The sequence below is a fragment of the Egretta garzetta genome, unplaced genomic scaffold (genome assembly GCF_000687185.1).
Source record: "Egretta garzetta isolate BGI_Z169 unplaced genomic scaffold, ASM68718v1 scaffold68, whole genome shotgun sequence".
NCBI lineage: Eukaryota > Metazoa > Chordata > Aves > Pelecaniformes > Ardeidae > Egretta > Egretta garzetta.
The window spans coordinates 6,256,358-6,278,301 of NW_009260774.1; the positions used below are offsets into that span (position 1 = coordinate 6,256,358).

Consider the following 21,944-nt stretch of genomic DNA (forward strand, 5'->3'; position numbering starts at 1 on the left):
CAGGAATCATTGTTGCTATTCTTGCTTTTTTTCAGAAGTCTCACCCCAAAATGTGGCAAGTGGGAGTTTTTTATTACATCTTTTGTTTAATATTAAATATGTGCTTTGGCATTTAGCTGAATGTGGCCCAATAAGTTTTTGATGTCTCAAAAAAAAAAGAAGATTTTATTAATTTTGTATGTTTTGGACCAATAGCAAACATATGTCATAAACCTAAAGTAATTTCATTTTCAGTAGTTAAAGAAATTAGATTAAAACACTCTCAAGTTGGCATCAAGTTGGACACTGGAAGTCTTGCCCCTGATTATATTTTTTTGTATTGCATGATAAACTGGCATTTATACTTACATTGACTATGGTCATTTTCACTGAAAATGCGCTCTCCATTGAGTCCTCAGTCATTGTAGATTTGTCACTGTCTTTCAGAGTTCTCATTAGTTTTTCAGAGACAGACTGAGCAGCTCTCTGCCTTTGCTTTCTAATGTGTTTTATCTCTACAGTACGTTAAAACTCTGATGTTTCTTATCCTAGGCGATAACATCATTATATATGTTGGGTATCTCTGCCATTTTGTACAGCTACCTTCTCTTTCCAATTTTGCCATTTTCCATGGTTGACTCCCCAGTTTCCCATTTCTTCAAAATTACTATAATGCCATAGCTAAGATAGTCTTAATGGTTTGTTGTGCGGTGGTCTTACTGTAAGTTTACTTTCTGGCTTCCTTCCTTCTGCTATTAGTTCATCTGAAGCCCTTTTTTCTTGTTCAATAACTATATGCTGCTTTTCTTTCACTTGCTTTTTTGTTCTTTTCATTTTTATTATGCTCTCATCCCCTCCTTAATTTTCTGTAATTCTGTAGTTCTACTTTGTTATACTCATACTTGAGTTCATACCTGGATTAGATTTTTCAGACAAAAAATGCAAGGTTTCTTTCATCTTTTTGTCACGCAGAATGGAACATCAGGAGTAAGACAATTGCTGAATATTAAGCAGGAGTGCTGCCCATTTGGGTAACTGGGGCCTGGGTTTGTGATGCAGTAATTCTAAATTGTACTTCATAGAAAAAATATGTTCCAAGTGTATACAATAGTATTATAATTCAAAACCTTTGCATTGAATTGGCAGTAAGTAAGTTAAATTAACTTACTTGAAGTTCCTGGTAATCATTTGGCAGAAGCAATATACCAAATCATAGATTCATAACGTGCAAGTTGCCAAATGAAAGTTGTGATCTTTTAAACTGTAAGCTATTTTAGATATTTTGGACTTAATTCTGTATTTCAGAGAATAGATTCATTTCCTAACGTACTAAAGCTTGCAAGTCAAGAGAAGCGTAAGTCTGAGAAAATTGGAAACTTTACAATGGCCTTGCTCATGAAAGTATGCATCAGGATAATTCCATTTATGTTTCAGATGTTTTTAATACATTTTCTTGTTCTAAGACAAACATGCTTATGAGCCTATTCCCACATTTTGCATACTTGCATAGTTCTCTAACTTCTTCACCATCTTAATGCAGACATATTGCTATCCTTCCATGGAATAACTGGTAAGTACAAACATTTTAAGCGTATTGTGGACACAGCTACTCAGAATGGAGTTCTGAGCCTAAAGGGCTTTCTCCATTGCTTCCTAAGGAAGGTCACTCTGGTCCTTACTGCACCATCAGGTTGCTTGCACTGAGCACATGGGATCCAGAAGGGCCTGGCCCAAGGGGAGGAAGCCAGCAGGAAGAATTTCTCTTGTTACAAGATTCATATCTGATATAAGAAGTGAAGGTTGCTAGAGTATTGGATTAAAAGTAGTCTCTACCTTTGCAATGTGTTGATGGCCGAGGTAGTAGTCATGCAGTGACTGCTAATGAATCTGTCTTTAAATTCTGTGTACTGAAATATCACTTTGCCTTGGTATTTTTTTAGTGTAGGGTTATCCCAGTCCCTCACTCTGGCTTATGGAATTAAATCATAGTAGTGTAACTTCTGTATAGGTGGTGGTGTCTGGTGTGGACTGTGAATTTTTTTTTTTTAATCTGGTGTATCTGAATTTCCACAAGTAACTGGGGAAAAAAAACCCTGCACCCTGCCATAGGAGATCTTAGGAACATCTGCATTAGCCCTTTATAAAAGACAGTCTCCCCTCAGTTTGTTCAACTTCACAACTAAAGATGTAGCTGTAAATGGCATTACAGAGTTGAAGGAGTTTTTCAAATGGAAGACAGCTACTTGTTGTAGACGTTCACAACAGAAATAAGCAACATTTCAGTACCAGTGAAAACTAGTATCATTAAGCTTTCTGTTGTATCCATGGTACTTCTGTGAAGTATTCGAACCCCACTTTTTTTATTCATCACAAAAGGAGATGGATCTCTACATTTCTTATGGTTTTTGAAATTAGGATTTGTTCTGTTTGAATCAGTTGTACACATAATAAGGAAATCTACATCTACAATTACTTGTTTCAAGAAAGTAATTTTGTGATAGCAGAATTACACAGTTTGTTTAAAACTAGTATACATATTTTTTTTCAAATTTGCAGTTGTCTTGGCAATATAAAACAGCCCCAAATAAATTTTTTCTACTAGATTGTAATATGTCTGCTTGTTTTCCAAAATAATGTAAAAAAAAATCTATCAGAATTTTGCAACAACAGTAAAATATATTAAAACCCCCATAATTTTCTGCAGGCAATATTTTCTCTGAGCTGAAAGATAAGTAGAGTTCATTCTGCAAAAAGTAGGAAGAGAAGTCTAAAAATGGTTAAGAATCTTTAGTAGCTAAGGTAATAAATACTATATATATATAAGAAAACTATCATTTTTCTGCCCGGAACCTCAGCTTTTGTAAGCTGGGTCTCGTTTCTGGATTTCTGATTTTTTTCCATGTTTGAAATACTTAATTTGGCTTAAGTATTCTCTGAAACAGTACTTCACACAGCATTACCCAACTCAGTCCTTTCGGTTCATACTATAGCAAAGAGTAAAAGGTGCAATTTGTGGTCATAGTTCAGAGTGACAGTGCTGCTTTGAAGAATAGTCAAACATCTTTTATTTCTGTCAAGAAGTTAAATGTCTGTTTCTTCCCATTCCCATTCTGCTGCTTCTTCCGATGAGGCTATATAGACACAAAAATGTTCAAATACAAACAAAAAAGAGATTTTTTCATTTATTTTATTTTATTTTTTCTTTCATTTGAAATGCTTACAAATTAAGAAGTTTTTAGGATATCGTGTAGGTCTTCACAGTTTTAAAGTTGAGGAGAATCTTTAGTGAAATGGCAAACACTTGTTTCTGCTATTTGTTGTGTTTAAAAGTATTTTAGTCTATTTTTTCCTTTGTCAGTTCATAGATTCTATATTAGATTTTAAGTATTGTCGTAACAGTTTATTATAAAAAAACAGATGTTTAAGAAGTAGAGAGATCCTGTGGGGTTTGGGAAAAATAGAGAAAACACTAGGTTTCTCATGAGCTCAGTTCAATTCCCCACTCTCTTTTAAAGAAGTAACACTCTTGGCTCTGTTCCCAGCATGATCTGATCAAGGAATGAACATAGTTTTTGCCTAATGATCAGTTTCTGGACAGATGAACGCATACTGTGCAAAAAGCAGAGAATGGGAAAGTATATTAATGTGCCTAGTCATGTAGAAAAGTCTTGTTTTCTAGGAGCATGCTCATCAGTAACTCCATTTTCTTCTGCCATCACTCAGAGTTAGAAACATTTCCATCAATTTAACTAGAGCCAAGCGTACTGTAGTGTTGGTCACCTAAGAGAAATGTGTGGGTTTCTCCCAAGGGAGCGACGTCTGAGCTCCTCCTTTGGCTGGGGGATGTAGAGATTAGCAAGTGGGTGATTGGCGTTCTCCACAAGCAGTAAACCCGTGGTAGAGATTGACTCCATCTCATTAACACATTCTCCAGCAACACTGAAATGAGCGATTTTCTACCATAAAGATGTAACAGTTCTCTAACCCATCCATAGGGTAAATAAAGAAAATAAAAGTGCATCTTCCTTTGAATTTCCCCCACATCGCTTACAGCTTTTATTTGAGATACCTCCCCATTGATATTGTGAGCAAATCTGCAGATGTAGCAAGCAGTACTCTGTGATTATTAATTGTCCCTGCCCTTGTATTTCATATATGTAAAGGTAATTGTGATAAACAACACAAAAATAAATATTTTTTAATAAACACGTACAGTTCTATAGTAGCAGCTATTGTGTAATATCTGGTTAAGTATTAGATAGGCTACATCTTAAAAAAACTACACTAACAGTACTAAGTTTTACAGTGTGTTGAATTTTACTAATCCATCTGTAATTCAGAAGTTTAGTCTTGTAATAATTTAGTGAGTTTTTAATGATAAATTACTGTCCTTAAAGTATAAAAATGCTATAGCATATTTTTAGGCTGGTATTTTTTTCTGATTGATCACAAATCTTTATTATTATGGATTGCGTTAATGTGTATTTATTTTCTTAATCTGTTACAGATGTCAAAACTGATGAGTTTATGAATAATAAGAAATCACATGAAGTGCAGGTGATGTCAGAGCTGGTAGACAACATAGCGAATTATTGTGGTATAAAGCAGGTAAGAAAGCATTTCTTACTGAATGTGACCGTGTACCTTCCAAATTGTTCTCCTTACTGTGTTCAAATACATCATTTTGATATTCTGTCACTGCTGTTCTTATTTTTTCCTGTAAATAATTGTAGCTAAAGAAGGGCCTTGAGGGCCAAGCTGAAGGACAATTTTGTTTACAAATATATCGTTCCAAAGGAGCTGCCTTTCAGTGATTCATAATCATTTTATGACTCATGAAAAATGTTAAGAAATTATCTATTTTGAGCAGCTAAAAATTGTACTGCTTTTTGCTATGCACAGGTACCGCCTTGTTTATCAGTATTATATTGCTGACAATTTGCCATAAGCATCAGTAGGAGAGCAAAACTTTGTTCTTCTCCTTCTGTCAGACACACACATGTGCCACATAGAGACTAAAGCAGAAAATCTGAGAAATTTTGAAAGCTCACAAGAGATTTAAACTGTTTCCTATTTTTTAATGCTGTTCACTGTTATCTGACATGGACTGAGGTCTATCAGTTAGGAAGGAGTTATGACCTTTTTAGTTTGAAGAGAGACCAGATTAAGCAGAGATTTATGTAGCAGAGTATGCATGAAGTACATTTGGTAGAAAACATATCAGATCTGGACACCCAACACCATTATCACCCAGCGATTACTCCATGAATTAGCCGTTTCATACATCAGGTGGCAAGTTCATCCTTGGATGGTGAAGTATTGCAGGATTCCTTTCTGAAATTTGATTGTAACTTACCCTTTCTTACATGTAATTATGATCACTGTTGCATTAAAACTGTGTTTTAGATGTTTACTTATAGGTCTGTTGACAAAACACAAGCATCACAACGATACTTGGCTTTTTTGAGTGCCATATTTCACATTCTATTAGACAAAAAGTACACCTATACCATTTCCTCAGTTTACATATGTGTAATTTTTCTGTAAGCTTTTTCAGTATTAAAAGTTCTGTTAGATTCCATGTTTTAGACCTTCGTTGTGGTAAGAGTAAATTTTTAAGTATCTGGGTTAACTGAGTTGGTTTAATCATTTTAACTGATTAAATCTTTAAATCTTCAGCCTGGCTTTAAACTGCAGTTGACTAGTGGCTCTGGACACCGCATTTGATTCCTTTCTACATCAGAGCTGCACTTGCTTTCTGTGCAAGGGGCTGTAAGTGTAAATGGCGATTAATTTCCTCCAGCCTAATATTCATTCCCACAAAGATCATAGAATCACAGAATCATGGAATCGTTTAGGTTGGAAAAGACCTTTAAGATGATCAAGTCCAACTGTTAACCTAACCTTGCCATCCCACCACTAAACCATGTCCCTAAGCACTTCGTCTGCCCAGCTTTTAAATACCTCCAGGGATGGGGTCTTAATCACTTCCCTGGGCAGCCCGTTTTGTGGAGAACAACCTATATTTGTTTAAAACCAAAGATTAATAAGGTGTCTGCCCAGATTTTATGCTGAACGTTTTCCCTCTGAGCCTTTTTTTTTTCCCCCTAGGTATGTCTGAGTATAGTTTAAAATTAATGTATGGGATGTGGGTAAGGGGGCAGAGACGGCTGCAGTTGGGCAGGCCAAGTCCGTATTACTGTGGGCTCTGGTGTATCCTGCCCCCCATATTGTGCCTGGCCTTTGTCCTGGGAGAGCGCTAGTTGGCCTGCTTCGTACCTGCCCCAGGGGAGCTGCTCAAAATCAGTGGTGTGGCCAGTTGTGTGCCGGGGATAGAGCACATGGCCGTGCCCTGTTCGGTTTCGTGGCAGAGAGGTAACTGCAGTGTCCTGAGTTGCTGCGGCTGCCACCGCTGCCATAGACTGAAGGGCAGGCCCCAAAACTTGGATTCAGCTCTGAGAAGCTGAACTTTGATTAGGAAGTTATTTGGCTCAGACTGTGTTTAATTTAGCTAATGTAAATGATGAAGTACTCTTGATAGGTTTGGGTCAGGCCCGTGGCATCCTTGGAAACAGAGATCAAAACTCTGAATCCTGACCATCTGTTTTGTGAGGAACGACTGACGAAGGCAAAGATTTAGGCAGTCTTCTCCTTACAGCTGGGATTACCAAGTAAATAGAGAGCTGCAATTAAGGCCAAATATTACTGGATGAGACGCAGTCGATTTGTGAGCATCTGTGATCGCTTACAGCGATGGAAGGCGATCTCTCCAGCAGCTCCTTCAAGAGCCAGCGGCGGTGACAAGTGTGGGTGCCCTCAACAGTTGTAAAGTGGATGCGCTCTGTATAGAATAGAAATACAGTAGCAGCAGAGTTCTATCATTAGCATGTTTTTTGCCTTGCTTACCTTTTGCTTCAGGGAAGTATTATTCAAGTGTTGAAGAATTTCACATACTGAAAAAGCTGTAAGAGAGTGTAGTTTGCTTCTAACACAAAACTAAACGTTCTCTGCGTTTGCTGGAAGGTGGTGTTTCATATAGCATTTTCATTGAGTTTTTAAATAGTTCCTGTGAGATTCAGGAATGAAAGGAAAGTAAAAGCCATATTCAGAGAGTAAAAAAGTAGAGCCACCTTGATGACCTAACCTAAGTCCCGATGTAGCTGGTTACTAATAAAATCTCAAACCAATCATTATTAAGTATCTGTCAATGTGCTGCAATTTCGTGCAGTGATTATGCATCTCTGTCAGATGGCTTGGAGTATCTTTAGACAAAGGATTATTTTCTGTTTATTTTTTGGAAAAAAAAAGTAGCATTTAATGAAAAATATTATTGCAGTATATCGCTGAATATGAAATGCTGACTGCTCTATATTAACTTTTTTTCCATTTTAGTCATACACTGTAACAAAATTTATTTGTGCAAAGGTACAAATCCCTAATATATGAAAAGAGCTTTCCAGTTACATTTTAAAAAAAAAGAAAATCCTCCTTCTCAGTTATTAAAAAAGTGACTCCTTTTGTTTTGGTTACCTTTCAACTTAAAAAAATACAGGAATTGTAAAGTTTTAGGAGAGGTATTTCCTTATTGATTTTTTCTGTCCTTCTCGCAAAACAAAATATATGCAGCATTTAATTAAAAAATCTAGAGCTATGAAAACACAACACATGTTTTACAACAGCATGTGTCCTCAGGGTGTTTCTTTCAGATATTACAGATCACTGATGGCTTGAAAAATGCCCTCCATTTCACCTCCATACCCGTGATGTATAATGGGTGGTAGAGGATATTACTCTCTTGTGGTATTTTATAATGTCGTATAATAAATAGTAAAATGAGAATAAAAGCAAAAATTTTTATTTCTACTGTAATCACTTCTAGGTTAATGATTTGAATTAAAACATGAAAGCAAACTAGCTGGAGGGTTTTTTTCAGTTGTGTACTGCCCCTTTTAAGCATTGTTCCTGTTGTACAAGTGGAACTTTATTTTATAAAGAAGTTTTTGATTAAATTCTGAAAAGAAGCCAGTGATGATTCTTATTTGTTTAAAGGCACATTTGTTTTCTTTAATGTATGTGTGAAATTTTCCTTGGAAATTGCAGCATGTGCAGCAAGAGTTGCAATGCGTAATGTAAGTATGATACAATTCTGCATTCAGCATCTATTAGATTTGTGATTTGGTGCTGGGAAATGTTGGAGTGCTTCTGGAAACAAAATTCTTGATTGCACTGTGCCAGAAACTCTGTTTAAACATAGTACCCAACTCACTATGGACAAGACCTTTGGAGTAGTTCATTATATCATGGAAATTTCATTTTAAAAGTTCATGCTTGGCAGATACGCTATGGATTGCTGATTACCTTTCCTTATGTAATCAAAGGAAGGTAAAGCAGGGATAATTTAATGCCGCCTATTTGTTTAGCACAAGATTGTTGCCTGCTTATTTTTAGTCAAATTTTCCTTTCATTTTAAAACGATTCTTCTAGTGATAAGTTAATGATATAGTGCTGTTTTCTTTCTGCTTGGAAACAACTAAAAAAACCTTACCCAAACAGCAGTTTGGCTTTACAGCCACTAGAGGTCACACCTAGGAACCAGGGATAATTCACTAGCTGACTCTTGTGTCCAAATGCTGCCTTTCACAGAAATAATTAAAAACCTGCATAACATATGCATATTCTGCATAAGAGTAGTATCTGTTACATAAAATAGTGGATAAAATTATTACTTCAATACTTCACTTTTAAATAATCTAGAAGAATATTAGTGATAAATGTGACAAATCACATTTTCAAATAGCATGCTTAGATTATATCAATTCTGTTTTATTAAATCCACTCCTGTACTGATTTCATTCAAGAAATTTGAGGATTTTAGCATACCTAGGTGGCAAATGTGCAGCAGTATCACATGATGAGTGCAGCTGAGAAAGCCATGTGCAGCCCAGGTAAACAATTTTTAGCTAATAGTGTGTATTCTCCACTGGTTTACATAGTCTTCAGTGACATTTATTCAAATTTATCTAATTCCATGGCCGTACAGATCTTTAACTTTCTTAGAATAAGGAATAAATCTTTCTTTTTCATTTCAGTAAGAGTATTACTGTACTGTGTATTCTTACCTGGTAAAAAACTATGCAATTGAGTTTAAGAGGATCCATGTAGTGTATGCTGCTGTTTGGACTTGCAAATATCAGTGTAAGCTTTCTTCTGAATGCATGACAGACCAAGAACAAGACATAGATGTTCTTGAATCAAACACTTTCAGGAACATCTACAAAGAAGTCATTATGTCTAGTCAACATAATTTTTGGTAGGTACCTGAACAGGAGCGAACATTACGTTTTTCTTTCCTTAGAGAAATGTCACCTGCCTATACTTGTAAAGAATTTTGTAATACACTTGTTACAAATTAAACCAAACATGATATAAAGCTTTTATTATGTACCTGAAGGTCTCAGGTTATCCTTGGTTCTGCTACTACTCTGTGTAGTGTTTTTCTTCCTGTGTGATATCAGTCACTGAACTGATGCATTCCATCAACTGTGAGACAAAGTAAACTGCCAGCTGGTTACCCCTTCTATTCACTCCTTCCTCCAGAACAGGCAGTGGAAAGCACATGTGGCGTATGAGCCCCTTTGTTTTATTACAAAAGCATCCTCATGTTAATCAAAGCTGTATGGATCATTTTTGCAGGATGGGAAAGCCGTACGAATAAGCATTCTGACATAAAAAGGATTATCAATGTCACCTGCCTTTAGGTCACATCTGAAGTGATTAAGTTAGGCACCAAATCTGAAGATGCTTATTTCTGTACACCTAGCGGTAGTAGACTCCTCAGTAAGGGTGCTGGCGCCCAAAGCTAAACACTGTGAACCCATTCTTTGCTAACTCTTTATCCTGACCCAGTTTAGCAAGGGCAGGTGGTGGTGGTTTATGGTTATTTTCTATAGCAGAAGGAAGTGCTGTGTCAAAAAATATACTGAAAGCCTTTCCCAGAAGGGTCAGGACATGTACGTTGCGTAAGTATTGCAGTGTCTGTTCTCTGGAGCAAATCAGGTAAGACTTAATTCTGTGTTTTAAAGTCAGAAGGTAGACCAACAAAGCAAAAGAACTAAGTGTATTAGGAGGGATGGTACTAACAAGGCAGCTATTAAATCCATGCTTACATTTTTAGGGAGCTATTTTGCATTTGGTTGAAGTGTGTCTTGTTGCTCATTAATACAGCAAATTTTATTTTCTTTTTTTCCCCACTGTCTAGGTGGTTGATATAGGTTCTGGAAAAGGCTACCTGAGTTCATTTTTGTCCATGCAATACAACTTAAAAGTTTACGGAATTGACTCCTCAAACACCAACACAAATGGTGCCCATGAAAGGAATAGAAAATTGAAGAAACACTGGAAAGCATATCAGAGTCGAGGAAGAGCAGAACTCAAAAGCCAGAGGCTGGAAAAGGCTAATGACAGGCCAGTGGAAAGTGAAATTAAACGTAAAGCAATCAATGAAAAGCCCTTAAATGACAGCAGTCTTCAAAGTCAGCGCCAAGTGACTATCCAAGATTTAGTTCCTTCCTGTGGTTTCACAGAAATAGCTACATCTGAAACCAGCAAACAAACTGAAGTTGATTTGGTGGCTCGGGCACAATCTGATGAGAGCAAACTTTCTGAAGAGGTTCTTAATCTTCTAAATGTTCTGCCTGCTGATGCTGTAGAATTTTTTTCTTCATCTCAGAGTAACTGTGGGGAACTGTGTGAAGAGGAAAAGGCACAAAGAAAAATGGCATCTCTCAAGGCTAAAGCGAGCAAGTCGAGTGAATCAAACCTGTATTTTCCATTGACCTCTTGCATCACTGCAGAAACAGAACTCAGTGACATCATAACAGATCTGGAGGTTATTTTACTAATATTTGAAGTAGATTGTCCATTGTCTTTATATTGCCATTTTCATATGTACATAATGCTTGCTGAGTGTACATAGAGTGCTGTCAGTGGTGTAAATGAATATTCTGGCCCAATAATGTTTTTCAGCCAGTTCACAGAAGTATGTCTAGCAGATACAGATTGTTTCTCTATTTAATATATGTGTTGAGATTATTTCAGATATGTAAAGCAGCCTTTAGAATTTTTGGGGTAGATAATAATCACCTGTCAACAGCATACATATTACCACACTCAGGTATTTTACAATTGTGATTATAGATAATTATTATGAAAAGAGTTACATTTACCAGGTAGATGGATATATTAAGCACTGGAATTTCAATTTTCCTGAAATTTTTCATTTTTTAAGTTCTATATTTTTGTAATTTCAGTCAAACTTTGAAGGCATAGGAGAATTTATTGGTATAGTACTCAATAGAAAGAGTTTGTAAAGAACCCTATTCGAAAATAACTTTTTTGTATTTTGACTTTTCAGAGTTCCTTAAGTTCATTTAGTAATCTACTAGCTGGCGGGGATGTGTCTACACAAACGAGCCCGAGCTCAGCTGCCCAAAGACAGCAGCACAGGTCTAGAAGCTGTATGGCTGTTTAGTTCCTATGCCCAAGCTAACGTACATTGATTGCATAGATGCATTCAGTCCTTTATGGAAAGGTAAAAACTTGTCTGTGTTCAGTAGTAACTGAACTATTACATTCAGGGGTGTAACTCATCTCTGATTCAAGACCATAGGTTTGTGCTGATGGCCCTATAACTTGAGCTAATAAATCTCACTGAGTATCTGAGAATGTGTGGAGCAAGCTCATGTCTGTCTGCAAATGACAGGCTGAGCGGCAGGGCTTGTCGATGAAGCATATGCCTTTACATTTGCACAGTTGGATTTTGTGTCCTCGTAGCATGTAATTTGTGTAATGTAAAAGGTAGAAGAAATCTTAATCACTGCCTTTCTGTACAAAAAAAAAATTACTGTCAGAACAGGTAAAAGCCTCATTGTGTTAAAAAATAGTAGTAACCACACTGCACAGTATGTGTGATGGATGTGTGTAATTAAAAAGCTTTAAAATGTGCAATCATTTACATGTTTTAAAAGTATTTTGAGAATTTTTAGAAATAAAATACTTTTTAGAAATAGTTTTACAAATATTTACGATTTTTTATTGTAATTATAAAGTTCTGAAATAAGGGTATAGGAACACGTGTTTGTATATAGCCCAGGACTAATACTGAGCTGTCAAATTTTGCTACATTTAAGCCAAGGATCCAGAAAGTACTTTCAGTTGTACCCAGGCAACCTCACTGAAGTCAGTGACAGTCCAAAAGTGTACCTGACACAGACTGCCCTCGTATTGTTCAGGAGTTTGGGGCATTGTAATGTGTTTCCTCTATCTTGCATGTGGTAGCCATCTCCCCACTAGCTTTCTCCTGAAAGAATCTAACTTCTCCTGTCCTGGGGTTTAAATGCTGCCCTTGCAAGTGTACATTTTCCCTTAGCTTCCAAGCTTTAGTCTTGTTCCACTGTTTCTGTAATTGCATGTGGAAAAAAGCTTTGTGGAATGGTGAGCTGAAGCTGCCTGATAGGAAAAATGTCTTTAAAAACTAAGCTGGTCTGAAACTGAACTTTTGCCACCTAAAAGTTTTGGATCCTAAGACAAGGCGGGGACAAGCACAGAGAAGCAGCATGAAGTGGAAGGTGAGAAAGGGGACAGGAAGAATGAAAAAAACAGCGGAAATGGGACCTTTTACTGTTTTGCACATGCATATACTGTATAATACAGATGGGTGAGAACATCAGATACAGAGCAGCAAAAATAGATGTGCGTATAAAGTCAGAATGATTATAGAAACGTATCCCCGTTGAGTGTCTCTGGGCTAATTTCTTGTTGATAACCTTGTTAATAAATAAAGCTGAAATTCAAAGCAATGCCATGTTTACCATGTAGATTCCAGCTGATAATGCTGGAAGGGAAGTAACTTGTTATGAATAGTGAGAAGAGGGGTAATTTGGACAGAGAAATACAAGGAAAGGGGAAATTGAGGAAAACGGAAAGCAGGAAATAGAATGGACAGAAGAACAGAGCATCTGGAGCTGAAGTTCTTTCTTCGTGCTGTGGAAGAAAATGCCCATTTGTTGAACAGTAGTAGGCACACTGCAAAACTGCAGCGGTACTACAGTTTTGGAAATAAGAAAACCTGCTGGTCACGTGACATCTATATTTAGGAAGTGACTTTGATTTCAGCAACTTAAAGTAGCGGAAATGCCACGGATAGGTCCAACCAGATTTACAGTGGTAAATCTGAAGTAAGAAAAGGAAGTAGCAGTGGTAGTAATAGCGATAACGGGAAGGCTAGGAAAGACAAGAGAAAATGGTCCTTGTCCAGTCACCCATCATAGATGTTCCCTTCCATGCAGGTAAACCAGCTGCTATTCGTACTCGTCAACTTCTGCTTCCTTATGGCTGGGGAAGGTGGAGTGCAGAGATGCATAGTTCCTTACCTGAACAACGCGGCGAGCAATCTGTCTCCCCACAGAGGCAATGCACCATGTTTTCTTAGCACTGAAGAGCTTTTATTAGGCATTGAAGAATTCTAGAACAGAACAGCAGGAGTTGTGTATCTAAGCCTTACAGCTCAATAACTGTTTGCCGCATGTTTTGGAGTTCGTTGTTATTCGTGCTCTTTCAGTTGGAGACAGAGATGCTTTATTGCTGCTTTTTTTTCTCTTTCTTCTCAGGACTGTATGATGGTGGGTCTACATACATGTGGCGATCTTGCTGCAAATACACTACGAATTTTTACTGCCAAGCCTGAAATCAAAGCAGTTTGCAGCGTAGGCTGCTGCTACCATCTGTTGTCAGAACAGTTTGAAAACCAAGAAGGTAATTCTTCTGAGCTTAACTTGTGGCTGCCAGTTTGCATGTTGAGAGTATTATACCTTCTAATTAATAACCTCCTTGTGTTTGTTCCTTTCCAGTGGCTTATTTAGTACTGGTTTTAATTACATTATGTGGGTCATTCACTCCCGGATGCCCTGTAGCTTTTCTGTTATGCCAATATTCCTAATATTCTTGCTGAAATTAGGGACATTAATGCAGAATGTTTTTATGTGGTTATGAATACAGCTGGTTTTATTCCATTACTTCACTTGTAAAACGTGGAGACTCTTTTAGTCCAATATGTTTTCATCCTTTTGAAATATTCTGTACCAGATTTTGCCCTTGGCTGTCTGCATGCAACATCCATTTCTGTTGAGTTGTACATATACAACTATGAGCAGAATTAAGTCCTTGTAATGTAAGTTACTACTCCAAAAACCACTCATCTGAGTGCTGTGCTCTGGGGTATTGCCAGTTTTAGAACACTGTGGAACAGTACATATGTAACATTTTTTCTTGGGGAGACAACCTGAAAATTGTTTGCGGATTCACACTATAGGCAAATTTTCTTTCAAATGTGGGTTTTTTTCATTTTTGATAGAAAGTTGCTATCTTTACTTGAAAGGTAAATTCTGCATAATGAAAAACATTAAATAGCTGGCTTTCCTGAGACAAGCAGTATGTAGCTGAGCTGCCTAAACCACCGTCTGCTGAAGTCCTAGAACCTGATCATCATATCAACCAAATTTGAGAGGGGGGTGTACTGGCAAAGTTTCTTTCAGCTCTTTCAGGGAACTTCATGGACTGAAAGGCAGGTGGAACCCAGCTGCTGCTCTTTAACAGTTGGCTGCTCAGGCAGCTAAGGCACAGCTCCAGACTGACCGTGACACATGCTAGCTCTTGCTTGCTTTAATGATCTTTTCATGTTGTTTTCATCTTGCTCTGCAACAATTTTAAGACTTTTTGCAGTGTATTAGTTTCAGTTATTTCACAACACTTCAAATCACCCCAAAAACAAAGAAAGGAAAATTCAATCAAAATTTCCAACTTAGAGAAATGCAATTAGTAAAAACCATACAATTCCTTTAACATCAGAGTTTTGGAAAATGATTAACTTTTCAGGCACTTGTCATTAAGTTTGTGTGTCTGAAGCCTTTGATTGTTTCTTATTATTGCAAAAAGGACACAACTTCCTGTTCTAGCTGTAGGATTACTTTTTCCAGGCCAGTGCATAAGGATTTACGAAATTATTGTTACTCAGACACCACCAAAGGATCAGGTGTGATAAGCTATTCAAAGTTCAAACTAGCAGACATACATGCATGGCGCCAAGAGATACTGCAGTTTCATAGCAGTATGGAAATGAAACCAAATTGCGTGTTGGAATTTCTAGCTGTTTGATTTTTCTCAGCTTGGAGGATAAAAGTTGTTCTCAAAGAAGAACTTTTAGGCAGAATAAAAGGAAATTACAGTATTCTTTTTGGGGGGGAAATAACACATAAGTAGTTCCAGTGATGCTCAAAAAAAATTTGATTTTTTTCTTTACTATTACTATAAGGTAGGTATTCTAAAATCTATAATGCTGTTGTATTCCCCTGGAAAAGACATCTACTATATGGCTTGTTTTTAAATGCACAGTGGAGTGGTGAGAGCGCAAAGACTTGACAATATTGAAGAGCTAAAATTTCTTCAAAGGGAAAGTGGGAAAGAATTAGGGCTATAGTTTGTGTCTACACTTCCTATGCGTAGATTTCAAACTGACAAGGAATTCTAGAGGATGCTAGAGAACTCTGTAACTAATCAGATGGTATGGATCCAACAATTCACTTGTTCAAGAAGTAAACTAATTCCTCTTGCAGCTGTCTGAGGCCAGTGAATTTTGGTACTGCTTTCAAAATGGATCAAATCATAGAATTGGGATAAACCAGTTTAAGTCAGAAGTGGCCATCTGGTCTGGATCACAGTGCAAGGCAAACCAACTTAGATCAGGTTGTTCAGGGCCTTGTTTCTGGAGGTCATCTGGTCTGGATCACAGTGCAAGGCAAAACCAACTTAGATCAGGTTGTTCAGGGCCTTGTCCAGTCCTGTTTTGATTATCTCCAAGGGCGGTGATTCAGCAGCCCATTCCAATATTTGCCCTCACCACAAAGTTTTTTTCCTCCTATCCATTTAGAATTTGCATCTCTCGTGCATTATCTATTGTCTTTTCATCGTGAACCTTCAAGAAGAGTCTGGCTTAATCTTTTCTGTTTCTTTTCCATTAGGTAGTCAAAGAGAGTAGTTAGATCCCTCCTTGACCTTCCCTGTAGTGGTAGTCCAATAAGCAAGGGCTTGCCTGCAAGGACACAGTGGGAAGTTCTGTTATATAGCATTTTATACTAATTGTATCTTGACTTAGTAGCTTTAAGGCTTCTCTGTTTGAATAATGTCAGTGCTCTATTTTATATTGATATTAATTTCTTGCCCAGTTTAAAAGCTTTTTTATCTTTTCGAGGACAAAGTTGAGGCAAGTCCACCTCAAAGCTCCTTCCCCCAAAGTAGTACGTTTTCCATCTTTGCTGCTTCTTTTTCTTTAATGTAAATGCAGATAGTTGTTATAAGCCTAGTCAAAGCAGATGTGCCAGCACACGAAAAAGCTGCTGTGGACTGGCGGTTGCCATAACTTGAGGTGGATGGGCTCTGTGTTGTCTGGCAGTTAAGTTTTATTTAATACCAAGATCAGTCTTGTTTGAGGCCAGTGAAAAATTGCTTTTTCACTTCATATTTGTTGGAATTAACTGATATTCATGGGAATAAATTTTACCTGTTTCAATGCCTAACGTAGTGTTTGTAAGTCTGAGGTGGTGAGCTGATAAAATATCAACAAAATGTTACTGTGCTATTTTTGTCAGGCTATTGAATCGCCTTGGTTATCATGTTTGGGCTTTTTTTTTGTCTCTGAGGGACAGACTACAAGGAATAAAATCTTACATTTTTCATATATTGAAAAAATAGTAAAGATATTGCAAGAGTGCTTGATTCAGTTTGCTATTGAACCCGTTGTGAATACTTCAGAATCATTTCTGATCAAAATAGGTGCCAGTAGTCACAGTCTTGAATAGTGCAATAAGTATATGGTGTCCTTCTATGTATCTATAAATAAACTAATTTAGTCTGGAAATATTTGTAATGGGACCACATTTCCAATTATGCTGGGAATAATTTTGAAGTCTTAAGATGATCAAACCTTTGTTTTCATTTATTAGTAACTACAACAACCAAGAGGTGCTGTATTTTCTCCATCCCATTTATGATTTTACAGATTTTTCATTCCCCCATTGTCTTCCAGCTTTAATTTTTCGTATCACTTGCTCCTGTTATTAAAATGTTCCTTACTTACGACAATCCTGCTTCTCTTCTCTGCACCTTTTTGGGTGGTATTATTTGTTATCAGAGGTGAGAAAAACAAATTTTAATTCAATTTGAAGAAGTTGAAGGCAGTGACTTTTAACACCTATCTTTAAATTTCACTGTTGTTGTAAGCAGTACCAAATACTAAGTTTCAGTTAATAAGGAATATTATGACAGTTCTTGGAAAATTCTAAGTAGCTTTACTTTGGCTTTCTCTAAGGAGAATTGGCTATTTATACAGAGATTCTTCTGTGGATAAAATGCACTTAACCGTGAGTATTATTGATTCCTTTGGGGTTTTTCTGTTACTGCATTGAATAGTCAATTACATCAGAGGAGTAAGGATTTTACTATGTATTAGAGACTTTTTACATAAACCTATTTACATAGTGAGCCATTATAACAGTTTTTCTGGAAAAAATCAGTTTGCTAATGATTTTTAGGTTAAAACAAACTCTGTGCCTCTGTTTAGGAGCTATTCTTAGGATTTGGGGGAGCTGTTATATCTTACATTCAGCTAATACATTTCTGGGGCAATGTACCAGCTGGACTATAATTATCCTTTAACAGACAGTAACTGCACTTTTAAGATATTTTCAAAAAGACTTGATTTCCCTTAAAAAGGAACTGATGCGTTTCTGTATTCCAATTCTCTTCCTTCCATCCTCCATACAACCAAACACATCAGTACCAGTCTATAAACTAGGGAAATTCTTCAATATGATATCCTCTGTTTTGAGGAAAAAACACATGAACGTCACTATTGCTAAGGAGCTACTTATAAGTATTTCATAATTTAAAATAAGACATAGGTGTAATTGTGTAGGTAGTTTCAATGATAGTTGTCTGATAGAAACCCTTTTTGAGGTTAGCTTGAGTACTGCTAATCATGAACTCCAGCTTTTGTAAGGGTTTCCAGTGTCAGGTCACTGCTCTAGGAAAAAGAAGAAATACGCTGGGCTGAGGAGTTCTAGAGCCAGCCTGGAAGCTGTGAAGAATCGCTTGTCGATAAGGCACTCTGGAAGAAGTCAGCAAACCTTTTCCAGAAGACTAAGAGTCTTGGACTCTCAAGTTACATAAATACAAACTTTTTTTTGTTATGCTCTAACTTATAAAAGGTAGTGAACATAATTAAGGGAACCAAAAGGGATGCAAAGGGTAGTCAAAATGCACATACAGAATTTTATCAGATTTGTGAAAACAGAAAAGCCCTTGAATAAGGTGGATTCAGCGGATGAAGACTTCAAAACTGAATTTTGTAAAGGATTCCTTACGCAAGCATAACGGCTTCATATCACTCGGTTCCACTGAAATATGGAAAGATTAGTCACTGTTTTAGAAGTATTGGAGTACAGATGATTTATGTGTTGCCTAGGTATATTTTCAAAGATATTCCACAGCCAATATCTTAAAATAGCTATCATTGATACCATGGCAACACAGGAAAACACTTGCAAGCAAAAGATCAAAAAGCTTGATTTCCTTTCCAAGGCATCTTTAGGTATTGCTGCACAGGGCACATTTCCATGAATTTGTGACAGAGCTAACTAGTCACTAAAACCCAGATGTTTTCTATCAAAATTGATCCTGAAAAAAAAATGAAACTTGAAAAAACGTTAACTAGGTAAATTTTACAGACATTAAATGACAGCATTAGCTATTTAAGTTATTAAAGTATTTTTCGTGAATAAATTAGCAAAAATACATTAAAACCTGAAGCTATCTTACATTTATAATTCTCTATGTGTACACAGTAAGAGATTATAACTGAGAAAGCCAAGGTTTCTATAATGCATGGTAACTAAAGCGTACCCTAAGTTTGGATTTTGAAAATTATTTTGATGGCAATTGATTATATTTCCTGAAATGAAATAACATTTTTCTTTGCCACTGCTTCCCCCAGCAAAATCCCGTTCAGTGATGGGATTTTTAGGAAAAATAAAAACTCAATGAACTATGAAGGAAGATTTAGTCTTCCCCATGAAGGAAAAAGGCAGTTTAAGTCGTTCCTCTCCTTTCTTTGAAACGCTAGAAGTGGACTGGGATACTATAACATCATTGAAGATAGATGCCATGGAAGACCTAAAACAGGTTGCATTACTTGTGTTTCAGTGCTGCCTTGACTAAGTTTGGCAGTGTATACAAAGAGACAAAACAGGCTGTGCGTGAAGGAATTTGATGAGGGCAATAAAGATTACTTTCCACTGAAAAATCTCAGGGGAAGGAAAAGTAACATTTAGTTCTATTTAGTTACAAACTCAGAAGGTGCTATTGAGAATTTTATATCATTGTTTGGAATTACTTATTCATTTTAAATAATCTTTACTCAATAATTACTCTGTCTTTGTCCTAGTACTGGAAAATGCATGCAAGATTTCGGTATCACTTCGTAATATGAATCCTCAAGGATTTCAGCATCACCAAAGATAAATAATTGTCCATTGGTTATGATCCAAGCTTAACACTTTTGAATACAGATTTGTTGTAATTTCATTAATATTAGTGGAGTTTATTAAAGGAATGAAAAAGCTGAGTGACAGAATTTCCATGTTATTTTTATGACTGAAACACACTATGATATAGCTCTTCGACTAGTTTAAGTTGGTGTAAATCCTCTGAGATAATCCCAACTTTGAAATAAGCACCAAACTTTCATTATATTCATGATGTTATATTAGAAACATCCTTAGCTGAGTTTTTCAATATTTTTAAATACTTGAAATAACTGAGAATTTTACAAACTTTTTCTGTCTCCACTTCTACAGGTAACGAATATCTATAATTCTTTGCTTTGCTATCAAAGTATGATTTCATATGTTAATGAATTAGCTTGCTTTCACACTGCCTGCTACATTGGTAGACCTGAGAGTACTGTTTGAATGTCTACATTGCTTGTATCACATTTTCAGGCCTTTTTTGACAGATGCGGCATCAGTATACGAAAGAAGACTTTATATAAAATCATATTTTTATAACAAAATAGATCAAAGATACAAAATGTACATACAGCCTGTCTTCAGCCCCCATAGCAAAGACATGGAAATCATACAATTTGTTAACATCAAAGGTTCTTCTATTCCCGTATCTTGTCTTCAATAGAGGCCAACAGCAGTCATGTATAGAAGAGTATAAAATCATAGCAATGCTTCCTCCAAATACCCTCTCATGCTTACAGTATGTTTTGGGTCATGAGCTTCTTGGAACAAAGCGATATATTTGCATTAAATAGCCCTTGATGGATTTTTGTTCCTTGAACCCTTCAGGTTACTTTTGAACATACAAAAACTTATGGCATCCATAGCATGCTACAGTAAGAAATCAACTGCTTGTTGCATGAAGAAGCATTTCCTTTTAATTGTTTTAGGGCCACTAACTGCATGTTTCTTTTTTATACCCCTCAAATTTGGGTGTAAAAGCCAGTACACATCTGCTCCTATTTATTTTTCCATCCCGTTCATGATTTTACAGATTTTTCATTCCCCCATTGTCTGTCTTACAGCTTTAATTTTTCATATCACTTGCTCCTGTTATTAAAACATTCCTTAATTAAAACAATCCTGTTTCTCTTCTCTGCACCTTTTTGGGTGGTATTACTTGTTTTCAGAGGTGAGAAAAACAAATCCAGACACAGTATTTAAGATTCAGGTGCAGCATGGATTTATATAGTAGCATAATAGTGTTTTCTCTTTTTTTTCCTTAATAATTCTTTTTTTTTTCCTCTTCTTAGTACTGGGCTGATCTTTTCATCAAACTGTCAGCTCTCAGTTCAAAACCATTCATTGTATGCTTAAAGTTAATATTTTTCCCAATCTGAATCACTTTCATCTACATTGAATTTTATATGCCATTTCATCTCTAATTTATATTTGAAATGGCTCTATTTTTTATTATGCTTAGGATCATAAGCAAACTTTGTTCTACTCTTCATTAACTTTTCCAGATCATTTATGAATTTGATCAACAACCTGTTCCAGTACAAGTCTCCTTAGGCCTCTGCTGGTGATGTCTGTCCTCTGTGGAAAATGGTATTTTATTCCCATCCTTTGTTTCTGTCTATTACTTACCCGTAGGAATACTTTTTATCTTGTTCTGTGTTTTGATAGCTTCTCTAATGGTCTTGTTGAATGCCATTTGGAAATCCACTCTATATTTCTTGTCTGAGTGTTATTTGAAGCCTTCAAAAAAAATTCCAATATGTTTGTGAGATACGACTTCCCTTTAAGAAAGTCACGTTGACTCTTCCCAAATATGTTATATTTGCTCATATATCCAATTACTCTATTCTTTAAAATACTTTCTCTCCATATAAATGTGGGGGTTCCTGCTTGGAAGCTCCTTTAACTTTCCGTTGAGCTCTTCATAAGCATTAATTACATTATATGCTTTTCAGTTCTCTAGAACCAAAGAGTTTTAATTTACAAGAAGTTGCACGCTGCAGTTTGGCAGTTTCATCCTGGTTTTAGTTTTTGGATGAATGCCATATGGCCTTGCCAAATTTTTTTATGTTTATAACTTATGTTTCTGTAACTTCTTCTAGAGATCCCTCAGTTTTAGGTATTTCATCTGATGAGTTCCTTCTATGAAGCAGGACTTTGGCTTAAGAACTGCATTTAGCTTTTCTTCCATGCTTTGTTTCCTTGAGCCATCTGTTACAACTTTATCACAATGGCTGTCCTGTAACTACTATCTATTTATAAGAAATTCTGTAGACACTGAGATACCTGCAAAAGGTCAAAGACATTTGAGATTAAAGAAAAATTGAGGTC

General features: G+C 36.4%; 1 protein-coding gene across 1 annotated transcript in view; it reads left to right on the forward strand.

The window, feature by feature from the left end:
* METTL25 (methyltransferase like 25) overlaps window positions 1-21,944 on the forward strand; it is a 63,155-nt gene that overhangs the window by 7,452 nt on the left and 33,759 nt on the right. The window contains exons 4-6 of the mRNA XM_035901683.1: window positions 4,487-4,587; window positions 10,238-10,867; window positions 13,647-13,791. Of these exons, the coding sequence (XP_035757576.1) occupies window positions 4,487-4,587; window positions 10,238-10,867; window positions 13,647-13,791 (876 nt within the window). The remainder of the gene's footprint in view (window positions 1-4,486; window positions 4,588-10,237; window positions 10,868-13,646; window positions 13,792-21,944) is intronic.